Source organism: Anopheles maculipalpis, chromosome 2RL, assembly GCF_943734695.1.
Source record: "Anopheles maculipalpis chromosome 2RL, idAnoMacuDA_375_x, whole genome shotgun sequence".
Lineage (NCBI taxonomy): Eukaryota > Metazoa > Arthropoda > Insecta > Diptera > Culicidae > Anopheles > Anopheles maculipalpis.
In genome coordinates this window covers 60,577,003-60,601,703 of record NC_064871.1, presented here as the reverse complement: position 1 = coordinate 60,601,703, position 24,701 = coordinate 60,577,003, and the positions used below count along the sequence as shown (strand labels likewise).

At 42.9% G+C, this 24,701-nt stretch overlaps 4 protein-coding genes across 4 annotated transcripts in view; 2 read left to right on the top strand and 2 right to left on the bottom strand.

The window, feature by feature from the left end:
- Window positions 1–24,701, bottom strand: part of LOC126559576 (COP9 signalosome complex subunit 9) — a 194,968-nt gene that overhangs the window by 30,773 nt on the left and 139,494 nt on the right. The gene's annotated exons all lie outside the window — the stretch shown is intronic.
- The window catches only part of LOC126558181 (uncharacterized), a 407,024-nt gene that overhangs the window by 274,868 nt on the left and 107,455 nt on the right, over window positions 1–24,701 (top strand). The gene's annotated exons all lie outside the window — the stretch shown is intronic.
- On the top strand, window positions 22,900–23,559 carry LOC126559218 (protein Dr1). Its single transcript, XM_050215344.1, has 2 exons — window positions 22,900–23,050; window positions 23,125–23,559. Exons 1-2 carry the CDS (start codon window positions 22,955–22,957, stop codon window positions 23,557–23,559), a joined length of 531 nt encoding a protein of 176 aa, XP_050071301.1. The 5' UTR covers window positions 22,900–22,954.
- LOC126558766 (DNA-directed RNA polymerase II subunit RPB3) lies at window positions 23,710–24,674 on the bottom strand. Its single transcript, XM_050214827.1, has 3 exons — window positions 24,588–24,674; window positions 23,954–24,516; window positions 23,710–23,882 (listed from the first exon to the last, which is right to left on the bottom strand). Exons 1-3 carry the CDS (start codon window positions 24,671–24,673, stop codon window positions 23,710–23,712), a joined length of 822 nt encoding a protein of 273 aa, XP_050070784.1. The 5' UTR covers window position 24,674.

Genomic DNA, 24,701 nt, shown 5'->3' with positions numbered 1-24,701 from the left:
CCGCCCATCACCATCCGGCACTCATTCGTAAACCAACTTTGCCAACTAATCGAATTTGTGTCGGATTCCTGCATTGCCATCCATCTCCTACTTTCTCGTCTTGGGACGCCGCGATCTAACCGAATGAGCATCGACAATTTTGTACGCAAGGAACAGCAACACGCACACTCACTCTCACACACACACATACACACACGCACGCACGCACTCGGCACAGCCTGATAAAAAGGGAATCAAATTCTCTTGTCGACGATGATGCCAAATTCAATTATCAACCGATTTCACTTTCCACTCGCGTTCATCGTGATAAAAAGGCACTGAAAAAAGAGCGGGAAATTCGTCGACCTCGAGCCAGTGCGCGCGTCCCCTCTTCTTTTGACTCGATCGAGTCACCGTTGGCTGCGTTTTGCTCTCGCTTTCTCTCTCACTGCTCCACCTATTTTGCAATTATTTGCCGTTGCTGCTACGATGAGACATTTCTCGGTAGTATGCTGGTTGGTTGGTGGTGGTTCTTTTCACACGTGCTCGCATCAACCATTTTCCTTCTTTTTTTTTCTCTTTCTCTATGGTACAGCCAACCGATTGCCCATCATGATTACTCATTTGCCGGCCGCCCTTCGGATCGAACGAGTAAGCCGCCACTGCCGCATCACTATCTTCTCAGCACCATCATCATTATCATCAAACGCACCACGATAAACTAAATTGATGCAGGGCAATTAATTATCGGCGACCCGTAAAAAAGGTCTCTCTACCATTGCCTGCCATCTTCGCCTATTTGACCCTAACATTTGTGCGTACTGGATCTGAAACACTCACACACGCACACACTTCATGCACTTTGGCTGTGACACAAGAAAAAGTAACACACTTATAATTGCTCCTAATCTTCGCTTGTCTAGCAGCATATAACATAGCACACACTTTTCCACACTGCACAGAAACTAACACTACAATTCACATCGCATTGCATACAGCTATCGTAGCACCTTAAAACAGCTTCCTTTCAACTAAACCCATCCGCCCCACACAGTGCCTTACACCAATCCATGTTTGTGTTTTGTTGGAAACAAAAGCTAGTACCGCCGTCGCAGCATTTTAAAGCCCCACTTCCGACGGAATGATGAAAAAAAAAAAAACGACTGCCAACGATGTTATGTTGACCCCTTTCGGCACAGCACGCCAATTCACAGGCGCTAATCGATTCGCACATTGTTGTTTCCATTAATCGACACACGTTTTATTCGCTGCCATTCCACTGAAAACGGAGCAACTTTTAAGACCACGCCGAATTCGCACAAGCTATTTCGAATAAACTACGGTATTACAGGGACACGGTATGTTCACATTCCCATCGCAAAAACTTCGAGGGTACCGCAACACACGACAAATTACACCATTTAACTAACCATTATAAGCTGCCGCACGGATTTTGCGACCAAATCGCCAACGAGAAGCAACGCTGCTGCCCGAACGCTTCACAAAACTCACTCAACTCGCTCTCGAACGACGCCTCCTACCTCGGCAACGGCTAGCATCCAAATAAACGTCTGTATGTGTACACCGTTCGGCTCAAACGTCCATCGGCGGTGTAGTGGTGAGAGCACGCGTGTACGTACACGATGTGTACGATACGCCATCCTGAGCGTATTTATATTGCCACGTTCGTTTCTACCGTTTGAGTTCAAGCACGCTTCACAGGTCGAATTTCATCAAAATTAAAGTAAAATACATGTTTTAAATTGTCAAATAACACACAATAATGTCTTATAGATGCTTCTACTTTCAATTTGTTTTAACTTTAAGACTTAACAAGGCTGTGTATTGACTCGTTTTCGATTTCTTCGGTGGATTGGTTTGACTTCGATCCATCTTTGCACTTCCATTCCACGTACATGCCGTATCCCGAGTGCTAGAATGAAGCAAAAGCATGAGGCTTTCTGTTCGGGTTTTGAACATTTTATTTTATTTTTTTTATTGAATTAGCAATGGTAATATTTCCATTTTTTCCAACTAGTCTAGACGAGTGATAGCTCTGCGAAAGTATAGCGAATTAATTTCCTTAAAACTCTATGAATAAACCAAACAAACTTTCCACAATCCAATCCGAAAATAATTTGATATTAAAATTTACTAAATTGTTTTGGTACGCGATTAGTTAGCCTATAAATTTCTACACTCATAAATCAACAATCATAAGCTCGCTCGTTTCGTGATTTGGGCACGTTCTGAGGTGTGGTATCATGACGTTTGCGGGAAATACGTGATAAACGAGATGAAAAGCTTCTCTGTTAATAGCTCAGAAAGAATGAACCTGTAAACGCGAGCCGGATACAGGGATCCAGCTGATATAGTAATTAAAATTTTATGGTTGAATCAATGCTCAAGAGCAGCAGCATATCAACTGTGGGGAAAGGTGGTTTAACGATGCACTCTGGTGCAATTTAACATTCATAGGCATGCTGAAAGACAGCATGCAAAATATAGAGGCTAAATTGACTTTAGTCGCTGCAAATGAGACGCAACGTACTTTATTTACTCAAACAGCTATAGGATTGATTTTTTTTATTCGTCAACATCTCCGAACATTTTATGTTGTGTCACCGTCAACGGTTTCACCGGATACTAAACGAGTGTTATCCTCAAAAGTGATCAATTTTCTAAATCGTTTTAAAGCCTTTAATCGTAGAGCAACAACAAAAAGGTCTCTAAGCCGTAGACAACGGGGTTAACTTTGGTTGAACATTATCGTCAGATTTTTGCCTTTTGATTGCGTAGTTAGACCTTTAGACCGTTGGTGGTGAGAGTGTGAAGCGATATAAAACGTACGTGACCACCAAAATCAAATGATTGATTACGGATCCATTGCACGTTTCACAACGATTTACGACGCCTGTAATTCGTTTGACGCCGCGATGGTACTGTGGCCAGCGGCTCGTACTTATCAAGCAATCGATTCCACTAATAGCTAGATAGGGATGTCAGGCTTGTGCGATCGTTACTACCGAAGGTTGAGAAGTTCCGGAGCTAAAGTTATGAATAAATTACATTTTTATCGCACAGCGTCAATTCACAACCATTTCATCCTCTTCTGCATGAACCACACTAGCCCATGCCCATCAACTGAATGTTCTGTAATATTCGAAAAACTCTAGAAAAGCTGGGAGCAATGTTACAATGCACCTCTGCTGTCAACTGTTTCGCTGCAGATTTTTTGACAATTCTTTGCGGCATCTTGGTTTGATAAACTGGACAAGAAACCCTTTTTAATCCTCGTATCCTGTACAGATTCAGCTCTTAGCCAAATTCAACCATCAAAGCCAGGAATGGCAAATACAGGAGACGAAGTAGACGTAAAGATGACAGTGCAATAGTATAGTTAGTACAATTATTTATTTAATATTGTATACTTCCAAGACTATCAACAAAATTATATTTTAACAACTAAACATGAACTATAAAGCTTGTGTTGGTACTTTGGGATATAATTAAGAGAATTTGAAATTATTCTTTTTCATTCGTATAATTATCCTCACCATTTGTGGTTTTTTAGGAAGGCATTAATTGACGATAAAATTTTCAATAATTGATATCTATGAAAAAAAGCACTAAACAGATATTAAACCCATTTGCCATAGGCTTGACCTGTGAACTCAAAATTAAAAATATTAAACGGTTTTACGAACGCATTGATTGACAATAAAATGTTCAATAATTGATATCTATAAAAGAAACACTAAACATAAATTAAATGTTTGCCACAAACTTAAGCTCAGAACCCACAATTAAAAAAAAAGAAGGAAATAAAATCCTTCAGAGTATCTTTGGCATGCCGCTCATTTGACGTGTGTGTCTGTAGTGCTCAGCAGGAGGAACTGCGCTGTTCAACTGCTGTAACAGGCACAAAGGAAACCGGCCGGCTTCGACAATTTGCAAGCCACCAACAATCATCCTCGGCTCGTCCGTAATAGCAGCAGTTATACCGATCCCATGAGCTACCCCCGGCCAGGACAGTGCGACCAAAGACTCGAAGCTGCCCACCAAACTACCAATCAATTCGTGCGCTTGGTACCCCGCCCGTATTTTCGCTACATGGCGCCATTTCGGTAGGTTTATCTCGATCAGCCGAAATAGCCTAAAGGCTCTTCTTTTTTACGATTCATCATCATCATCATTATCATCAACTGCTTTTGCTTCAACCTTGCCAGTGCCAGTGTGATACGAGCTTTGGTTGTGTAGCGATTGGGTTATGTGTGTTTTTTTTTGGTTTTTGCTAGATTTGAGCACATTGACTTACAAAAAGCATACTTCCATTAAGCGTCTATTTGCATTTGTTAACAAAAGCTATTTTTTACTATATTCATCGCCCTAAAATCCACAAAAAAAAAATTTTTGATTCAAAGAAGCGATGATAAACATCACCACAGAATATCGTCAAAGCTGTCGCTCATAAGACACCGAAAGCCATCTTCAGTATCTCAGTTGCGTTAATTAATTTCCAATTACCAACCAACTGACCACATTGTGAACCAACCCCGTGTTGGATCGGGGGCTGGAAATCCACCGGGAACCCGTAACCAGCAAACCTGACCTGACATAGAGTTGCACCTATGCTGTCTCTCTCACCTTCAATCCGGTGCTTTATGGCTGAACATTACATAATTAATCAATTACTCGCTTTTCCACAGCAAGAGGCTCGCAGAGAGCGGTGGTTTGGCTGCACCGCAGTTTTCCATCACATTCCTAACCGCTGCCACCGCGTAGCCGCGTTCGTACGATTAACGTAGCCCCCGATGTCGTTTAGTTGCTATTATGGCCAACTACACGTGGTAAATTAGGGGGCCATAAATATGAATTCCACACACACACACACACCCTCACGTACGGCCAGCCCCATCGACCTAAACTCGGCCTGATAAGTTGCTGTGTTCGCAGTAGTTAACCCGTTTTGTAAATTAGTGTTATTTTGCTGTAAAATAGTGCAAATTATTATAGTGACATTATTATCTCCAGACTCCCCTTCCTCCAAGGCTCCGAGTGTGAGTGTGGATTGTCATCACGTGTTTGAAATAAATCATAAAATGTGTCAACATTAGTCAACATTCCTTCGTAGTTCAGTGCAAACACACTCTGTCCTGTTGTGGTGATGTTGTGAGATTTTGTAACGTTATCAAGAAGACTACATGAGTACAAAGTTCTTCCCGTTGACCGATGATCGTGTTACTAAAGTAGTGCTACGTTAGGTAAATAGTTTAGACAAATAGACAAATAGTAACCATACCAAATAAATTTTGCTGCAAATGTATATATTGTTTGACGCTCAGCTGCTGTGACACACGGGTAGAGTAAAGCATCTTGACATTAATTTCTAGCTTTCAAGTACACAAATCAGAAAGAAGCTAAGGTCTCTTTGGAAAGTGATCTCTTGGCAGACAAAGTCACTTAGATGGGAAGGCATTTGGATAAACATTCTTCAGGCAACAATATGCCGCTGTTGATAGCCAAATGGTGCCGTATTAGACTGATATCGTCTAAATAATATACGTGATAGAAAGTTAGACCGATGCTACCAACGTTCACGATCTTGGTCCATGACCATTGTCTTCACAATTGTTATTAAAGCGATCAAAACTATAACAATTCTTTATCAGGCAGTTTCGAAAGGCTTCCAATCCACCGACCAATTCCTTCGCCAACCACGATCCTGATCTTACGCTGATCATGATTGATTACCAATAGCAGTCATGGGTAGGGATTTTAACAAATATTTTTCGCACAGAAGCATTAAGTAAATGTTAATGTTGTTATGTAGTATGACAATTCATTAGTTTAATAGGTTAAATGTACCCATTTCCGACAGGTTGGTGGAGCTGCTGAACAAAAAAATATATTTTGGCAGAAGGTTGTGACAGTTTCTTTTTTTTTTTTAATTATTGTTTTAGATAGGTTTAGGGTTCCAGGATAAGGCAAAAAATAAGGAGGAAATGCCTTATCAAGATTATTATAAAATTTACTCAACACAAGCGGTGTTGACAATACGGCACTGGACCGTCATTATTAATTATAAATAAATAAATAAATAGGTTTAGGGTTCCAAATAATTTCCAATTTAAGTATTACTGCTTCGTACCGTATTCTCAGCTCTTTTTATGCTGACTTTGTACAAATGTTTTCCGCATTTTTTTGCCTTTATTTATTATTATTATTATTCACGGGTAAAATATTTTATAATATGAAATTAATAAACGAAAGATGTTTCCAACACTTTTCTTCTTTTCGCTTGCCAAAACTGTTCAAATCAAAAGTAGGTAAATAATTGCTAATGCTGATGCTGATCCTTACCTCTAAGGTCTCCCGAATATCGCACTGAAACCAAAAATAAATCCATAAAAAAAAAATATTTGTAACCAATTTCTTTGCATTGGTTGGAGCTTAATAATTAGAAAGTTGAGGCAAACAAGAAGGCCTTTTCCTGTAGGCAGCTTCCCTGGAAGAAGTAAGTAAACATTAACAACTACAGAAAACATTGCATATTTCCAGGTGGAACATCCTGCATAATCTGGTTCATCTAATTAACGCATACATTGAGTAAATCAGAAACAAAACAAACAGAAAACACAAATCTCCCTAAATATCCTTCACGCTTCGAATTGACATTAGAAAAAGAACTCTCTCTTGAACGATCGCAGAACGGAAAATATGACACCGTTTTGTATTTTCTTCACCACCGAACGGAGCAACCTTTGAAAGTCAGTCTGTTCTTTGCAACTCCCTGCAAGGAACTTCCCAAAAGTTGCCATAACTAATCAATTATATGTTTCTTGCCGTACTTATTCTACAGTTCTTTCAGCCGTTGCGATTCCCTTTCTTTCCTTGTACCATCTCTCACCTTCTCTATGACGCCTTTTTTTTGTGTTGCAGTAGCTCAAAAAGCAATAGCTTCACAGGCAACACCGCTCACCAATCATCTATTCAACGAAACGGAGATGTGAAATGGCGCAAACAAAAAAAACACACACACACACACACACACATACACATACTTCCAAATTAGCACAAAAGTTTCCGATGGTTCCCCAAATCCCAACTGCTCTCTGGCTCAACCCCGCCAGGACTGGTCTTTTGCAGCCGTGGCTACATCTTGAAAGAGCATAAGTGTAAATTATTTCAAGATAACACTTAAATACCCATCTAATATTATACGGATTCGATCCGACCTGAAGCGTCTTCCACCGGTGGCGGTCGTGCTGGTGATGGTGGTGAAAGGGACATGGGAAAAAATTGCTGCCCTAACGTAACCGGGCACGGAAGGAATGGGACGAGGAAAACCATAATTTATTATTAGAACCATTAAAACGGCGCAGGGGAAGAATCGTGTAGCATCGTTAAAGGCACTTTCTACGGCCCCTTCACCACCAACGGCCAAACATGAGGTTTGGTGGGCACGCTGAGGCCGATTAAACGACAAAACACAAGGCGAACGTGAAGGAAGGAAGCAGAAGAGGGGAAGAAGGTGTCACGGAGACGATGAAATCAAGAGCGCGCGTTAGTTGCGCCTCTGCGGCGGATAAACCTCTCATCAGAACGATCTCCGGGGGCCGCGTCCAGCGCCGGCTCGGAGGCAAGTCAGTCTTCCGGGAAGCGTGATCATTATGCATGTATGTGTGTCGAGGGTTCGAGAAACGAGAACCGTCACAAAACATTGGGATCCGCAAATTTGTCATGCTTGGAACGAGGGAACAGAGCGCGATAGAACGGGGAACAAGGGACGACGTCGTATGGCCGTGTACTGTAATGGAAGGGATTGTTTTTAACTATCCGATGTCTATCATCATTTCGTATCGGGGTATGTTTGCTTCCACAGAGGAAACAAATCAGCCTCAAATAGAGCAACTCCTAACCAGAGAAGCTGCTACATCGGGAGGTTCCTCATGGAATTGCTACACTCAGTTGCAAACTTCAGTAGCTAATTCCGTAATTAAATCAATACCTGCTAATGCTTTGTAGCAATAAACATTGTTTCACAAATGTTTTGTGTGTGTGTGTGTGTGTGTGTGTGTGTGAGTGGTTTTCAATCACTTTTCTTACATGCAAATACACACGGTTGCCGTTTTCCAAAGCCAAAACTCCTCCAATTGAGGGATCTATTAGCATATACTTTATGGATGTTTCACACCAATCAATCTTTGCCTTTTTTTTTTTTTTGCTGTTACATCTCATTTCCCATGGCGCAGGATGGAAGTGTGCAGGAAGAACGACAAGAGCTGACGGTGGCCGGTTGGCGTGGATCGCAATTAGAAAAGGCGTCGTAGCGCGTTTCAAAACAAAGAAAATGTGCCAACGTAGTACACACGATACAGGTGGAGAAGAGAAGGACTGGTATGCCGGTGGGGTCAGGTAATGGCGGTTGGAGCCAGCGTTTGAAGCCGCTGGTAATATGTTCTTGTTGTTTTGTGTGTGTGTGTGTGTGTTGTTTTTTTTCGCTGTCTTTAGTTTCCCGACACCCTGTTCTTTTGCTACCTTTTCGTTTTGCGAAACATTAATCGGTTCGGATCAAAATCGCGAAGAGTGGTGAGTGGTTGCGGTCAAAGGATCATAGCAGGCATGGATGCAATTCCCAACGAACATTTTCTAGGCGTTTTATAGTCTTAAATAATTTTTATTTAAGCTTTATTATGTCTGTACCTGGTGCTAAACCATTATGATCAACTAATCTTATATGTACCAATGATTCAGAATGCGATGACTGCTGATTAGTCCTTTGTGTCTTCTTTGAGTGTTTTTTAAAGGGTGTCTTTCTGCCTTTTCATCTACATTTTGAACAATTTCATGGTACTCAGTATATAAGGCACACAAAGCTGCCATAAACCTTAAAGGTCTTGTGCGTTGTCCTTTGAAGTTATTTGATTTATATAATTATTATTATGAATTATGTTAAACTGTTTTATAAACTGTTTGCAGTTTCAATCTCAAACGATCTTAAGGAGGAGTCATGGAAGAAGATCTTTCAATGTTGAATCTTGCCACTACGATGGCATACACTTTTATTGCATAAAGTTCTTTTTTTATGTCAATATTTAGGATTCCGACACAATAACAGCTTTCTTTCCATATAATGGGTGTAGGCTTATGATTCATTTTTATAAAGATAACTGAGGCTAAAGATCATTTTTCGAGGTTCATTGGTCACCAACCAAATTCAGCCAAAGCAACATAAGCAGCTCTCTCTCACACACACTACACAGTTTCGAAGTCTTAAAAGGTTGTCAGCACGGGTGTTAACAGCGCCCGGTAGACTGGGACTGGGTCCTTTTAACGACTTGCTAGGTCATGTAGACGTAGTTGATTATTCAGCCATCAATACGGGGGAGCGATCCGGATGGGATTTGGATCTAGGTACTGCCGTGTGAAGACCGGCACCGCTATTACCGTGTGATAACTATGATAATAAAAAAAGTTTCTTGGGAAGGAAGGAAATTCTAGGAGATGGTGCTGCCGCACCACAAACTCGCACATACAAGGTGGTGTAGATTTGTATATTTATGTGAATCATGTACATTTTTTACCTTTTTTTTTTGCAACTCGGGTTTAATTTCTTTCGGGTTTTATGAAACGAACGGGCCCCAATAGTCAGTAGCTGGCAGCGGTACAAAAATGAGATGCAGAAAAGCAGAACAACAGCAACAGCACAGCAAAAAGCTGTTTGTGCAAGAGACGCACAAAGTTTACGACGACGAGAACGCGAACGGGGAGCGGTGAACAGACGAACCGACGTAGGATGGTTTTTTGCTTCTTCTGTAGGAACTTATGGAACCTGGCAAGAGGAGGAACGGACGACGGCGCCGACGACGCCGACGACGACGACCTCACGACCAACTATCTCGTCACTACCGCCTGTGGGCTTGTGGAGATGGAATTGCGATGCCGATGAACGAGAGAAGGATCGCGTGAAAGAAATCGTCAATGTTGGAAGTGTGTGCTTTTTTTTTTTTTGAGCTGAGGAAATATGTGGCATCGACGGGAGGGAATCAAGCTTCCCGAATCGAATCGCCAACATACGAGCGTGGGTGAGTTGCCGTGTCCACCGGAAGGTGGGGAGGAAAATAGTGAAAACGAATCAGTTATTCTCGAAAACGAGAATGAGAAAATTGTGCAAGTCGTGGCACGAGGGAACTGCAAGCAAAATTCCCCCAACATAAGCCCTTTTTTCCAATACCTTTTCTCTACCGATCGAACTGAGATGCACCCAGATGAGAAACGTAACAGAGCTGTCGGAGGGAACCGGGAAGGCATGACAGAAGGGCAAAAAAACGCGACAAACCGATTTCGAGTTCGAGAACGTCGAGAACTACCGCCGGCCCCAAATGGGATGTCGTTTGTCGATTGCTTGAAGCAAGCAGAAAAGCCAGATGAGGAGGGGACGAGAGAGAGAGAGAGAGAGAGAAAGAGAGCACACGAAGCGTAGAAACGGTTTTTATGCTATAGGGGAAGACCATGGGAAAGGGGTTAGGAAGGGGAGTGTGGCCCCAGAAGGAGGAACGGGTGTTGTGGCGCGGAGCGTAGCAAAGTCTCTTAGCAAAGGGCTGTTGTGTGAAATGAGTGTGTATGGCAAGAGGGTGGACATCGGGCGAGGTAGGGTGAGGACACTCTGGTGCTCAAACTCCGACAGTCGACAACGATGGCCGTGTCAGTGGAATCGGGTTTGGGTTTCCTGTGGCTTCCCCTTGTTCGGTTTTGGTTATACCCGCTGGGTCGCTGGCGGTAAAGTAAGCAGGTTTGAAGGAACCCGGGTAGGGGTGTGCGCACGTTAGCGGAGAACGAACCGTGAGGTAAACATTTTTCAGTTCAACCGAGCTATAGCGCGCGTACCACAGCGACCGACCGAAAAACCGACCCGACTTGACTCCACGTGGAGTCGTCACCGGGCGCTGGTTTTCCCAACCAATCAGACGGCGCGATTCGGTTGAACGTATTATGGCCGTGTAGAGTCGGCCGGCGGGAGTGCTGGCTCTTGCTGCCCTCCCTTGCTCTTGCTGTGTTTGCTGTCTGCTTCTGCTGCTGCTGCTGCTGCTGCTTTGCCCGTTTCCTCCTTCCCTTCTTGCTTTTTCCTTCTTCTCTTCCCCTTTCCTTTTCTATCTTTACGCTATGCCTTGACATACACAAGTCGAACAAGCAGAGCTACAGCGAAAAGCGCATGGATGCGAGAGAGAGAGAGAGAGAACGAGAGCGAGAAGATGCCGGTGGTGGGCTAGGCGGCGGAGCAAAAAGCAACAAAAAAGAAGCGTACACAAAGAGAGAGGTTTACGAGCAAGGACGAACGTGCTGTGAGCGGGGTTCTTGGAAACGGTTGGAAGATCGTCATCACCATCGCTTCGTCGCCAACGTGTTTCCCGTGTTTTTTTTTCTTCGCTTTACTCTGTTTTGCTGGCTGCTGGTGGTGCTGCTGTTGTTGCTGCTATTATCGTTGGTCGTGTTGGTCTCTCGATAGCGGGACAGCTTGGGGTTTGGGTTTGGTTTAGGTCCCTTACCCCGCACACACACACACTCTCTTTCTTTCTCCCCCCCCCTCTCTTTCCTCTTCCTACCGACAACGGGCAGTTATTTGGTAAAGTGGTAAAGAAAAAGAAGCAACCGGGAGGAAAAGATGCCAAGGAAGCAGCAATGTTGAGCTTTTTTATGGCAAGCATACACACTCACACACACCTCGCCCTCCTCGAAGAGTCTTTGCATTCTCGTGCCTTTTCTTCTTGTGCTTCCTTCCGCCGGGCCACGACCGCCGGGAATTGAAAATGGTTCCCATTTGCAGAAGAGCGCTGTTGAGGTCGTTTTATTTATTTTTCTTTTTGCTCTTCTCTACATTTCGTCTCGTTTTGTGAAACAGATCTCAACCAGGAACATCGTTTCAGAGTACAAGAACCCATAAGGGCCCGCGGTACGGTAGATCAAGTTATGCAGAAGGAACTAAAACACAAAAAAAGGTTTTTGCTTGAGAAGTTCTAAAACTTTGCTTGCTGTGCTTGGGTGGGATATAGTATTGCTACTGCTACTACTACTACTACTACTTCTACTACTACTATTACTTCTATTGCCAAAAAAGGGAAAATAAAGTAAGTTCTCTCTTTCTCGCAATTCCATGGAAATTTGAACAGCCAGCCGGCACGTAAACTGCAGGCTAGATAATAACAGCATTAAACACACACACCCCGTTGGCCGTTTGCCCGCCATTATTGTGCCGTTGGTTTGCTGCTGCCGTACGTGAATGTGTGAGTGAACGCAGCCTGCACAAACACCACTATATCATTCGCTGCGAAGCGAGCGTACAACGCATACCATCGCACTGCGGAAGGAAAACATTTCACGCACACTTCCCCACAGACAGTCAGTACCCGAGCTCGAGGATGTACCAAACCAAACTACAGAAACGGCAAAATCCTTGCAACCGTCGCCCAGCAAAAAAACGAAGAAAAAATTAACGAACGATTTTGTTCCATTTCTATTTGTGCGAGGTTGTGAACGCAATCGAAGCAAAACGGGGAGCGTGTTGGTAAAGTGGCCTTAAGAGGGTTTCAAGTTTTGCATAATTCATACAAGATTTCCCACTTGGCTGTTCGCTCTCGTCAGAACAAAATCAAATTCAACGTGCACCCACCCAAGCAGGCCCAGCCTAGGGTGCTCAACTTTCCAAAGAAGTGTACAAGTGTAGTGAGAACACTTTATGAGGTTTGTTTTTTTTGTGTCCTTTTCTTCTGTAATGCATAAATATTGCAGAATTCTGGATACAATGTTGTGCCCATTGATACTAGCAAAGAAAAGAAAATATTGTATATTTCTTAATAAAGTTTCGACATTCCACGTTCCGCGTAAGTAAATTAACTTCAAGAATGTATCGAAGGGGTGGTAGTGAATATTTCATTTTTCATACACTTTTTCCGATACATTATGATTTAATTTATAAATCGAAGGAAACTTTACGAAATATGTACGGAAATTTTATGTTATTTTATACCCTCTTAGAATTGCATTATTATGGCAGTATCATCGGTCTAGTTCGAGCATTGATCACGCGATCATTAAACAAACATTTGAAAACAGTAAGGACACATCACGCACAATTCCTCCTCGATCTTCAGATCGATTTTCTACCGTACTAAAATTAAACTTGGTTCCATCCGGTAGTGAGTGGATTGTTGAAGCAAAAGCCATCGTTTGAGTTATTGGAACCCGACTCAATCGAGACCGACTGAGTTGGATGTTAACTGGCTGGAAGAACTTACATTGACGCCATTGTTAACACTTTGCAACAAATGTTCTTGTGTACAAGGTTTTCACAGGTACCTTGAGGGTAGGTTTGAAACTCATAGGCTGATTTGAATCCAGTTAAAAATGCCCTCTAAGCATTCTCCAAAAATATTTTCAACGATACAGCTGTTCGATCGGTTGGCAGTTAGCTGGGAGCATGGTTAAGATTAGCTTAAGACATACTACTGTGCCCTAAAAATAAAGTGACTTTTCTTTTTTTTTCTTAAATGTTTTTTTTTTATTATGCCCAATGAAGGTCATCACATTCGAAGTAATCCCCTTCCGATGCAATGCACCTCTTTCATCTCTTCGCTCACTCCTTGAAGCGTGTTCCCGAAGCGGCCGACCAAATCCTTGATTTGGAGGACGTGGGCGTCATCGGTCGAGGTGGATGATCTCCCCGGATAGTCGTAGATTCTTCTCCGACATAGATTTTTCTCCAAAGGCTTTTGTAACATCCGCAATGTTTATGCAGCGTTTATTTCATTGCTCAAACAAAATTAGATACATGCGCGCTGCTCCACAATCTTGGACATGGTTAATATGGACAAAAACACTTGGCGCAGCTCCGAAAACAAATTGTCACTCCTAGCCGGGTTGATGTTGTGACTTGAAACATGTGCAGAACTGTCAAAAACATACATATTGACAAACGAAAAATAAAAACAATGGGATTCTTTTGGCCCGCGAAATTTGACATCCAATGTCACCTTTCTTTTCGGACACGGTAGTATGACTATTTCTTACAATAAGCGACCGATTTGTTGTGAGTAGTTAGTAGACAGGTGTATTGAGAGATGCGTGAAAAAAGCATCATAATTGTCTAGCGGTAGACCAATAGAGTCGTCTTTAGAGTCGAGCAATCGATTCGCCATTAAGGTTTCCGTAGTTCCGTTTGAGTTTCCAAACATAAAACATAAAATACAACGACAACGATACGAAAAAGAAAAAAAAACCGCCTCATATTTCGAACAGTTCTCTGTAGTTCCCTGCAGCATCGTCGTGGTACATCGTATATTTCTTTACGATCGAACAACACAAGCTCGAACATCGTCGATCTAATCAACGATCAGCCACCACCCCGTGCACTGCCTGCACAAGGTAGCAGAAGGTCTTTTGTTGTGTGGACGGCTGTATCTGCTGCTGAGCTGTGTGTACCGGTTATCGGTACAGCTTCGTTTTACACCAGTGCTCATTACTGTACAGCCATGGTGCAGCGGGGAAGGGAGAATGAGGCAGCGCGTACTGAGAAGACGGCTAGGGGGTGGGGGGGGGGAGGGGTCTGTCTGTCTTACATACGCGCATAACCTGCCTCTTCCGCCGCGTGTGTGTACCGTCGCCAGCCACGCCAGAAGGATGGTCACGTTACAATCATTAATTAAACACGAGCAATTAAAGACATCAGTCTGCTGCGGTGTGTGTGTGTGTGTGTGCGTGCGTCGAAAGTGGGGATGTGGTAATATACAGTGTAATGGCTCCCGCTGACTACTAGTGGGCGTCGGATGGTGTCATGATTAGGGCCAACAAGCGTGAACAAGTGTTACCTACGATGCGTAACACTGATTTGAACAGAATGAAAATTCAAGTGTACTACTTCCGAGCGGTTGTCTGTCTGTTGGAACCACCGCTACCGTTCACTTCTCAGACCTGGCGCGGCGCGAGTGTGAACCACACATCCTGGTTGGTGTTGGTCGATCTTTATCATGCAGGGTGCAACAATGTGAACGGTAAAGAGGTGTAGGAAATGGCACAGATAATTATGTCCCATTGTTTTCTTCACAACATAAAGTCCTTTAGGACGGAAATGTTTTTTGGCACACTTTAAGAATATTTTGAACCATCTCCGCTTAGAGAATTGGTTCGCAAGTGGCTTTAGTCCAGTTGCTAGTAAACTGTGCACACACCCTGCAAGCGGCGCAGTTTTTCCGGCGTCCAAGAGGAGCACTAATTCTCGCTCAAATATCACCACCCATCACCCATCCCATCATCGGAGTGCGGTGAAGGGAGAGCGTTGTTATCTTTGACCGCGCCGATCAAGTGTGTTTGATTTACCCCGTGAGTACGCCACGGCACGGCACACGGAAAACGGTTGGGTAAACATGTGTAGACAAACAAATGACGGGCGGAATTATGTTGACCGATGTTTGATGGTTGACAATAATATGGTTGGCTTCAAATTGGTGCGGAGGAAAAGGATGGTGCTGGTGTGGCGTAGCAAGCAAGAAATAGTAAAACAAATAATTTACTTTCACAACCTATCCTGGCCGTGGCCGTATGTACTGGTTGGTGCTGGGTTTTAAAGTGCCTGTTGGTGGCGGTGCCATACTGCTTACTTCACCTCACTGACAAAGTAGATGTTTTGCAGTTGTTACACTGCAATATTTAACGATGACGGTAAAAGGAATAAATCGCAAATGAATGAAGAACGGTACGGAACGTAAAGAACAAAACTGTTGTTCCTTTTTGGCACTAACACTAGCAACTAGTATTCGATAGAACATCTAAAGTAAACTCCGTCTGTCGACAAAACGTCGAACAAACATGTCCCCACTATCGTGGAATGTTTACACACCCTTGCGTGTGCGCGGCCCTGTTTAGTTTGTAGAGTAAACATGTATTTTTTTTTTAATACCATGCCGTAAGCAAACACATCCACAAACACACATTTTGGCCTCGTGATGAGGCCTCGAAAGAGTGTGGAAGTTACTGTTTGCCTAACAATCAGTCATTTCTTTACGCGCTGCCAGTAGGAGAAATGGTGACTTGGTGCGGTATTACCACAGGGGCACGACAGGCATGGACAGTTTCTCTTTTGTGGACGAAGTGGTGTGATCGGGAGAAGGCTTATGGGGTGGGGAGTTTGGGTTGTTTGTAGAGAAAATTATATTTTATTATCAACTTCACTGCATACATGTGGCAAAACTGCGATTGTGTACCATGGCCGATGTACATGCGGTCGTTGTTTGTAGGAAATTTGTGCAGCCGGCTGTGCTTCGTTCACCATCCATTCGCAGTGCGGCACACCGTTAGCTTACATACGTTTGAACATCGTTACATGTGTCTAGCATTTATTAGGTGTTTTTAGTTAAATGGAATTCAGTATAAGCTTCCTCATTTCACAAACAAAATGAGATTTACATATGGAATGGTCGCCAAGCCAGCAATATTCTGACGGGTTTGAACAAATATAATCCAAGTTGCATTGGCTTTACTATGCAACGATATGATTGCTTTCGATACATTTACGTAAACAATACACAATATAAATACTCCAAAGTGGGCAGTACTATAGGCTAATAGTAACAATAGTAACAATAGGCTAAATATGCTATAAGCAATGTGAGTTGTTCCACAGCTTTTGATATTATGTTAGAACTAAGTGTACAGAAATCGAATCGAATAGCCGTCATAAATCGAATTGTGTCGCTCCGGTGTCATACCATGCTTCCACTGAAGAGACGAATGTTGTTAAAAAAAGAAAGTCTCTATAAGCCGACAAGCCAGCCAGTCATGTCACCAAAGTTATCCTTACGTTTCTCGAAAATTAAAGACATTGTAAGACGTTGAACCAGAAAATTATTTTTATGAAATTAATATGTTTGTGGAGTCTTGCACAGTTCAATTCAGACTTAGTTAGAATAAATAGATTTTTTTTTTAAAGTGGATACGTATTTTTTAAGTAGTTTTTTTTTCGTTAGAGATGAGATTGATTCTATTGGGTCGTTAAGGTTATTGGGTGGTCCTAAATAAAATATAAATGCTATCTCAATGGTGGCAGTTCGGTAGCTGAGTAGAGTTTTTGGCCCCTTGCCAATCCATTAAAACAAGGTAAAAATAATAAACACGACCATTCAAGGTTTTTACGCAAGAATAGAAGAGGAACGACAAGGATTCTAATGAGTCTAAATCTTTATAAACTTACCAAACAACCTGGACTCTAAATAAAAATTAAAAAACATAATCGCAGAGCTGATTTACAATTTTGGAAATTGACAATACGGCAACGTGCCGACTTTATAACAAAATGAAAAATAACTTTGAAACTTGAGAATTACGGACCGTCCTTCAGGAAATTAAATTAAAAAAGTGTTGTTAGTAATAAATTTACTTTTGACAGTTATAGGCAAAGAGGGTTTTTAAAATACAAGTTTAACAGATGGGTTAGTAAAGATATCTCCTACCTAAGGAAATATACACTTGTTTTTGGCAAAATATAATTTTACTGCATATTAACTATACTACATATTAACTGCTAAATTCGAACTAATTGTAGTACGAATTAGCATTTACCTCAAAAAGGGCCTCTGTTCGGGTTCGTGTGTGGGTCACATTTCTTCCATTAAAAAGCAGTGGTGGAATTTCTTTTTTTCACATTTTTTAAATTAAATAGTGACATTGCTCAAAGTTTTAACGTGATAACGGTTTACAAAAAGGAAAATGCGTTCAATGAACATCCTTCTAAGCATTCGAGGCTCAAAGATTTCTTTGAGTGTGATAAGATGGCAAGCAAGAAAGTGTATGTGAAAAAAAATTAAACGATATCTAGAGATGACTTAGAACATTAAAAATTTTCAAGCTTTCCTCGAGGACATGGGAAGATTTAAATATCCAGGGAGAACTTGATGACTTCCACTGCGATAGTTCAAAGCAACTGATTAGCAGAGGAGATGCAGAAGTGGAATGTTCTCGAATACTAATCAAGTGGAAAAATCGAGCAGTTTGAGTGAAGTGCCACAGTACTTCAACATCACTTGACATAGAATTAATACAAGGTCGTTATACATCAAAGAGTGAGTTGGAGTTGAGAGGAAGTCATTGGGTGAGGTCAGTAACTTTCAAGTTAACAAGGCTTTCGCTACCCTTTACGGTGCAAAATAAGCACTTTTTTCTTTCTTGGCGAAACATTAGCTTCACTAGTTCAAATCGAACTAGGGAAGTTTTTAATCGCTCAGTAAGTTCGATGTCATTACAATTGACATGATTTATGAAGAACAGAAGCTAAATGTATAGAATCATGAAGCTTGTACGAGGATGGCAAGATGAGGGTCATTGCTAGTTTGTAAATTCCAAGGACAAAAGGAAAACCGAAGGTAACAATTATTAAAAATACTGTAAACTGTAACGAAGTACCACATATTTGCTCTTTGTACGAGCTTTAGATCACTTTGCACCTGATCCCACAGTCACCTGACACTTGAGGAATTAAAGGTGACAAAAAGATATAAATCGAACACTTACACTATTTCTCATGCGTGGTGCCTTTTTGAAGGAAATATGTTTGCTTTACAAAATACTTGAAACTATACTTCAAGTTTCGGTATTTTTTCCCCCAATAGATGAAATTGCTTTTCTCAAATCGATTTTTTTATATATTCAAACAAATCCTCCTACCCACTGTTTTCATCCTCTCCCTTTCGCAGATGCTTGTCCCCTCTGCTTCCGTGCTTATCTTCTTTTGAGATGTCATCATTGGCGATGGCGAAAAGATACCGAAAGAGCAAGTAGGCCCGCCCGCCTTGATTTGCCGCCCGTTCGGTCGGTCGGCTTGACGCTACGCTTTAATAATGTCAATATACACAGGCGGCACAATCACACGCACCGAACGATTCGATTCCGAAACGGCCCACCCCTACTTTCCCATGCCAGTACCTGATCCAAGCCTGTGCTCCATCAAACCAGAGCAAGTAAAAACACCGACCAAAATCGAACCAAAAGAAAAAAACACACACAAAACACAGAAAAAGAAACAACCACACACCAGCAGCAGCAGCAGCAACATCACGCACGTCAGTAAGCATCGCTGCGTTACCATGGGGAAAGAGTGTGAAAAGGAAGAGTTTGAAAGGTAAGGGCGGATGGGATGGATACTGGTGGACCGGGGTACCGGAGCCAGAAGCAGAAATATATTTTCGCTCGAAAAACCCCAACGGAGAGCCCCCGCAAGGAATGAGGTTTTTGGGTTTGTGCTATGTGGTATCGGAAGGATGATTGGGTGTGAAGGAGAGGAGGGGGGAGGGAGAGTGGAAATAAGCAAAGTAGGAGGAAAGGGAGAGGGTGGGTGATGAGGTGAAGCACTTTCGAAGGAATGAAAGAAGCGACGAAATTATTGGGCAGGGGGAAGCGCAACGCACAAAGCGACAACGACTGAAATGTGTGCACAGTTGTTGGTTGACGGTGTTGGCGGGAAAGCAAGGGTGTGTGTGTGTGTGTGAAACGGCGGAGGAGGAGAAGAAGGCGCTGTATGGGGTGTGAGAAGCTTGTCAGAAGAGCTCAGGCAAAAGGAACAGAGTATGGGTACAAGGACGCAGTGTGCGGAGATGGCGCAGAATGAAATGCGAAAGAAGGAAGAAGGGAGGATAAGCACGAGATCTAGAATGATTGGTTTGCCATGGTCGAGAGGAAAGTGCTATGATAGGGGAAGGGTCGACAGAGTGACGCAAGGGGCGGTGTGTGTGTGTGTGTATGTCGTTGGCGGTTGATTGGGGTTGTGGGCACGCGGGACTAAAATGGTCTGTCTGTGTGAAATATGAAGAAGCGGCAGGGAGCGGTCACGCGAGGAGGGGTGCTTTTACTAACCCTCAATCCCCCCTCTATTTGCCTCCACCAACCACCCCACACTCATTTGCGACTCTGCATTTCCACTTGACAAACCCTAAGGAAAGGCAAAAAATATTGGTTTCTTTTCATAAATAGTCGACGAATGCTGGATTTTCATTGGTCGAGGCATCACATGGCTGGTGTAATCTTGCCTGCCATAGCGACTCCACGTGGAGTGATCTCGCTTCGCTGTAGATTTGAAAAGGGTCGATGAGGTGAGCGTACGGGCGAGTGTATGTGTAAAGGGATGGCGAGAGAGCAGCGCTCTCGTTTCCTCGCTTACCTCAAGCTATCGTTTTCGTACGTCGCTACCGCTCTACACACATAAGCGCGCACACACACACACGTACCACCGCCCATCCGTCCGTCCGTCCGTCCGTCCGCACTCTTCCCATTAGACACACTCACCTACTGCGATGCTTGTTGTGTTGAGTTGCTTGCTTGGTTTGGTTGGGTTGGGTTTGGTTGGGTTGGTGACGGGATAGCAGAGGGAGAAAAGGAGGAGCGGTGAACGTTTTCATTTGTTCGCCGTCGTCTACGCCTCGGCTATACCTGCTCGCTGGCAACCCCTCAAGCCCTTAACAACTGCGCTCTCGTTCCTTACCACCTCGAACGTCTGCTTCGTTTGCCCGTTTCTACCGATCACAGTGAAATAACAATAACAGCAACAAAAACACGCACACACACACGTATAACACCCAAACAGTTGTTCTCGTTTTTTTCTCGAGGGCTAGCCTCAACACCGCTGATAGTTACCATTTCCTTCCCTGCTGCCTTGCCTGTCCTGAACCCCCTACCGACCCTTTTGTACTGCTCCTTTTCAACTTCGATTACTCGGTGTACCCTAACGCTGGTCCCTCCCGTTCCCTGTCCCTTATGCACGAATCACAACGTCCAGTTTATCCCATTTTCCATGCGCGATTGCCTGTGAGCTTTTTTTGGTGTTGTTGTTATTTTTGCTTTTGCACTCGTTTCAATGCCTGCCCGTCTCGTATCCCCTGCCTACCTAAAGGTGGCTCGAGTGAACTCTTAAGCAGCGGTAAATGCTCACATTTCTCGCTCACTTAAAAAAAACCTCGCGCTTGGTGTCTTCTTATTATTGCATCACGTGCAAATATGTTGCTTTCTCTGTCTCTCGCTCTCTCCCTCTATCTCTTGCAACAGCTGTAGAGAGATTGTTTAGAATTGAATTGGTATGTTTTGGTCTTCCTGGTCCGGTGCATCATCAGTTCTGTAGTGTTCTGAAGGGTATGTGCGCTCACTGGAGATGTAGTTTTGATTTTATTTCTCATCTTATTATTGCAATTATTGGTCATTTTCTTTTCATATGTAATTGCACGTAATGTATATGTGGTTGCTTGCTATTTTGCATTTTGACTCTCACCATGATAACTTGCCGTTTGGGCCAAACTGTGGACATTTGGAAAAAGTTTAATCATATGTGTAAATGATACTGTCGATTAACATAGTGTTAGTATTTGCAATGAATTTGTAATAACAATAAGCGCAGATTTCAAAATCTTTACAAATGACCGTGTAGTCTATCCATCAGGATCAAACATTATCAGGCGGACAGTTATCGATACTATTGATTGAGTTCGCTATTGTTGGGGCATTTTCATTGTTCTACTCACACGACATTCCTTTTCGAATCTTCCTCCAACCGCGATATGTTAAATGTATCTGTAGATCGTTAACCTTCTTTATAACACCTAACGCCAATCAACCAATTAAAGTGATTGCCTAATGTGATAATAATGTGATTGCCAGTATTACCATGCAATGGTTTAGAAAACTGCCCCTGGGTCGTGTTGCTTACGAAGAATGTCTTTGAATCCCGTAATGCATTTCCCGGACCGCTGCCAGGCGCTTATCAGGTCGGTTGGGATAGCTTTTGGGACAGCAAACTGGGCGGATTTGACAGCGCGTGAAGTAAAAAATCGACTTTATGATTTTTGTTTCATAATTTTGGCGTACGCTTATCTCCACGTGCTCTTCTGATATCTTTACTCTTTCCTTTTCTAACATATTCGTATGTCGGAAGCACAAACAGCGTTAAAGCGGTCCTAGCGATGCTGTCGACTGTTGATTGGTGTGGACTCTGACCAGGGGTGGATAGTGATGCAGAGCATGTTCCGTCCAAAATTTCCTGCACATTCGTAATTCAACTATATCCATCGAGAGCAGATTTAACGTTGGAGTGAAACGGCTTTAGATGTCGATTGAATTCAGCTATAGATTTCGCATTTGAAGTCGATGTCAGAGGGAGTTTCAGCATAAATCTTCTTCGCCTAATAACCGGTGAGAAAATGTGTGAAAAACCGCATCACTTAAAAAAGCCACCGGAATGGTCTTTGGATCGAATTTGGACTCGAAATTGATGCGGATTCCGTAACACAATTGATGGAATTGTGTCCTGAAGCGGATAGAAATACAAAGCCTGTCCAAAGCATGTCCCATATAATGTTTTTCTATGTGCGAAGAACTAATTATCGCCCCCTCCTGCAACGAACAAGCATAGGGACTGCACAGACGAACTTCATTTGCTTTCGAGGACCTTTTCCAAATCCGAACGAGCTTTTTTTCAATTTGATACAGGTCGCGCCTCCTCGCGTACACTAGCGGAAGTGACAATTTGACAGAACCGTTGCACGTACGATGTTGATTGGTGTTAGCAGTGTTCATCGGTGTTTGAGAAATGTTTCCTTTCGATAAAATGCAATTATTAATGAAACGATGAACGGTTTTGGTCCTCACTTTGGTGCTTAAAAGTATGTGTACATAGAATGATTGAATTGCATAGCGTTTTCTAGGCTCGTGTGCAGTGTAGATATGCATGGACGGTTTAAAAAATAACATCGAAAATAATCATCGCGCCAGCTGTCAAACGCTGTGACGTTTGTAGATTAGGGAAAAGAAACCAAACATAAACATTAACGATACATTCAGCATTGCCAACATCGTTTGGATAGCGATCACAACTTTAACGTCCATTTGTTTGACTATATTTATTTCTGCAATAAAGCAGAAGCAAATTTCTTTACACAACTATAAAAGTATGTCTGATCCACACGATGAACTCTGTCCGCCCAATCAAGAAGACGATGAACTAACCTTGCCACGCGCGAGTATCAACAAAATAATCAAGGAACTGGTAAGAATCCAATTGTGATTGCAATTGATTGCGGCTGCTGACTTAATCACAACCACATGTCCGAACATTCTTAGGTGCCATCGATTCGTGTGGCCAATGAAAGCCGAGAGCTAATATTGAACTGTTGCACCGAGTTCATACATTTGATCAGCTCGGAGGCGAATGAAGTGTGCAACCAGCGAAACAAGAAAACCATAAATGCCGAGCACGTCTTGGAAGCCCTCGATCGCCTGGGATTTAAAGATTACAAGCAAGAGGCGGAAGCGGTTTTGAACGACTGCAAGCAGGTGGCAGCAAAACGAAGGAGGCAGAGCACTCGGCTCGAAAATCTTGGCATTCCCGAGGAGGAGCTTTTGCGACAGCAACAGGAATTATTTGCTAGGGCCCGGGAGGAACAGGCTGCTGCCGAACAGCAGCAATGGTACAGTGTGCAGACAGCTACACTACAGAATGCTGAACTTTTCCAGAAACAAATGTCGCAAGACGAGGAAGATAGTGACGAATATTAAATGCATACTGTAAATTAAAGCTGTTTACGGTTCCGATCCAGTCCCAATGTAAGCGAAAGAAAAACGAAAACTTATCGTTGGCTCTTTTTATTGATGCATTTCAATGCTTGTATGCCATGTGGCGTTTACATCGGACCACCAAATATACTCCTAGATTGCCAACACATCCGTTTCGTGGCTCAGCTGTGTTTGAAGATTGGACAGCTTGTTCTTCAATACTTGCACTCCCATCAATACAATATTTTCTGGCTTGAGAGCACCGGAAGATTCAACATTGAAGAAGAATTTGTTTGGCTTCAACTCCCAGTTATAATCCGCTTCATCTACAAAATGAAAAGAACAACAGAAATGCTCGCAGGACTTTACGATAGTTGGAAGACAAATTTTAACTTACACTTATCATCATCCAGCTCGGTGTGTTCTGATTTCGGCCATTCGTCGGGCTTTGGGTACAAGGTGTGCCGCATTGCGTTGTCCGGATCGTACTCAAAGCTAACACCACAGGTAGGATTCCATTTGGCATGCTCTTTGCCGAACCCTTTCTTCGCGTATGCTTTCAGCTTCAGCTCTTGTCCTTTTCGAAGTTTAATGATTAGTATTTCGTCCGTTCCTTCTCCGTACTCGTTGTCTTCGTCGTCTCGATGTCTGGATGTAACTGGCAACACGCGAGGATCACTGGACTTCAGATCAGCCGTTGTCACGTGTCGTGTATGCTCCTCGTTGCACTTGACATCAAGGGTGAATTCAACGCTGCACTCGTTACAGAAGTCCAAACAGGGACAATCACGACTGTATTGCATACGATCCACCACTTCATCGGAAATAAGTGGTATCAACCCGACCCGATGTGCTAGAAACTCATCGGCCAGCACTGTTGTGTTTGATTCCAGCTGAACCCAGTCGATTGCCAGAGTTGGCGTTTCTGCTATGAACACCCGGCGCAAGCTGTTTGCCACACTACAAACAAGATCACAAAATATAACCAAACAATAGAGCATTTTTCGTACTAACTTACAAGATTATCTTACCTTAACTCGGTGTCTTCTACTATAAACTTTACATTTTCATCAGTTAGCTCGGATATTGTTACCGATGGCTGATTGGCGTACGGCATTTTTGGGAAAGAAAAGATGAACAAATTA

What these genes read in the sequence shown, in the direction of transcription:
- LOC126558766 (XM_050214827.1), bottom strand. Translation starts at nt 24,673, where the DNA reads ATGCCGTACGCCAATCAGCCATCGGTAACAATATCCGAGCTAACTGAT. An exon ending in GTAGAAGACACCGAGTTAAG is followed by an intron (nt 24,517 to 24,587) that starts GTAAGATAATCT and finishes TCTTGTTTGTAG; the next exon opens with TGTGGCAAACAGCTTGCGCC. An exon ending in CGAGCTGGATGATGATAAGT is followed by an intron (nt 23,883 to 23,953) that starts GTAAGTTAAAAT and finishes TTCATTTTGTAG; the next exon opens with ATGAAGCGGATTATAACTGG.
- LOC126559218 (XM_050215344.1), top strand. Translation starts at nt 22,955, where the DNA reads ATGTCTGATCCACACGATGAACTCTGTCCGCCCAATCAAGAAGACGAT. An exon ending in ACAAAATAATCAAGGAACTG is followed by an intron (nt 23,051 to 23,124) that starts GTAAGAATCCAA and finishes GAACATTCTTAG; the next exon opens with GTGCCATCGATTCGTGTGGC.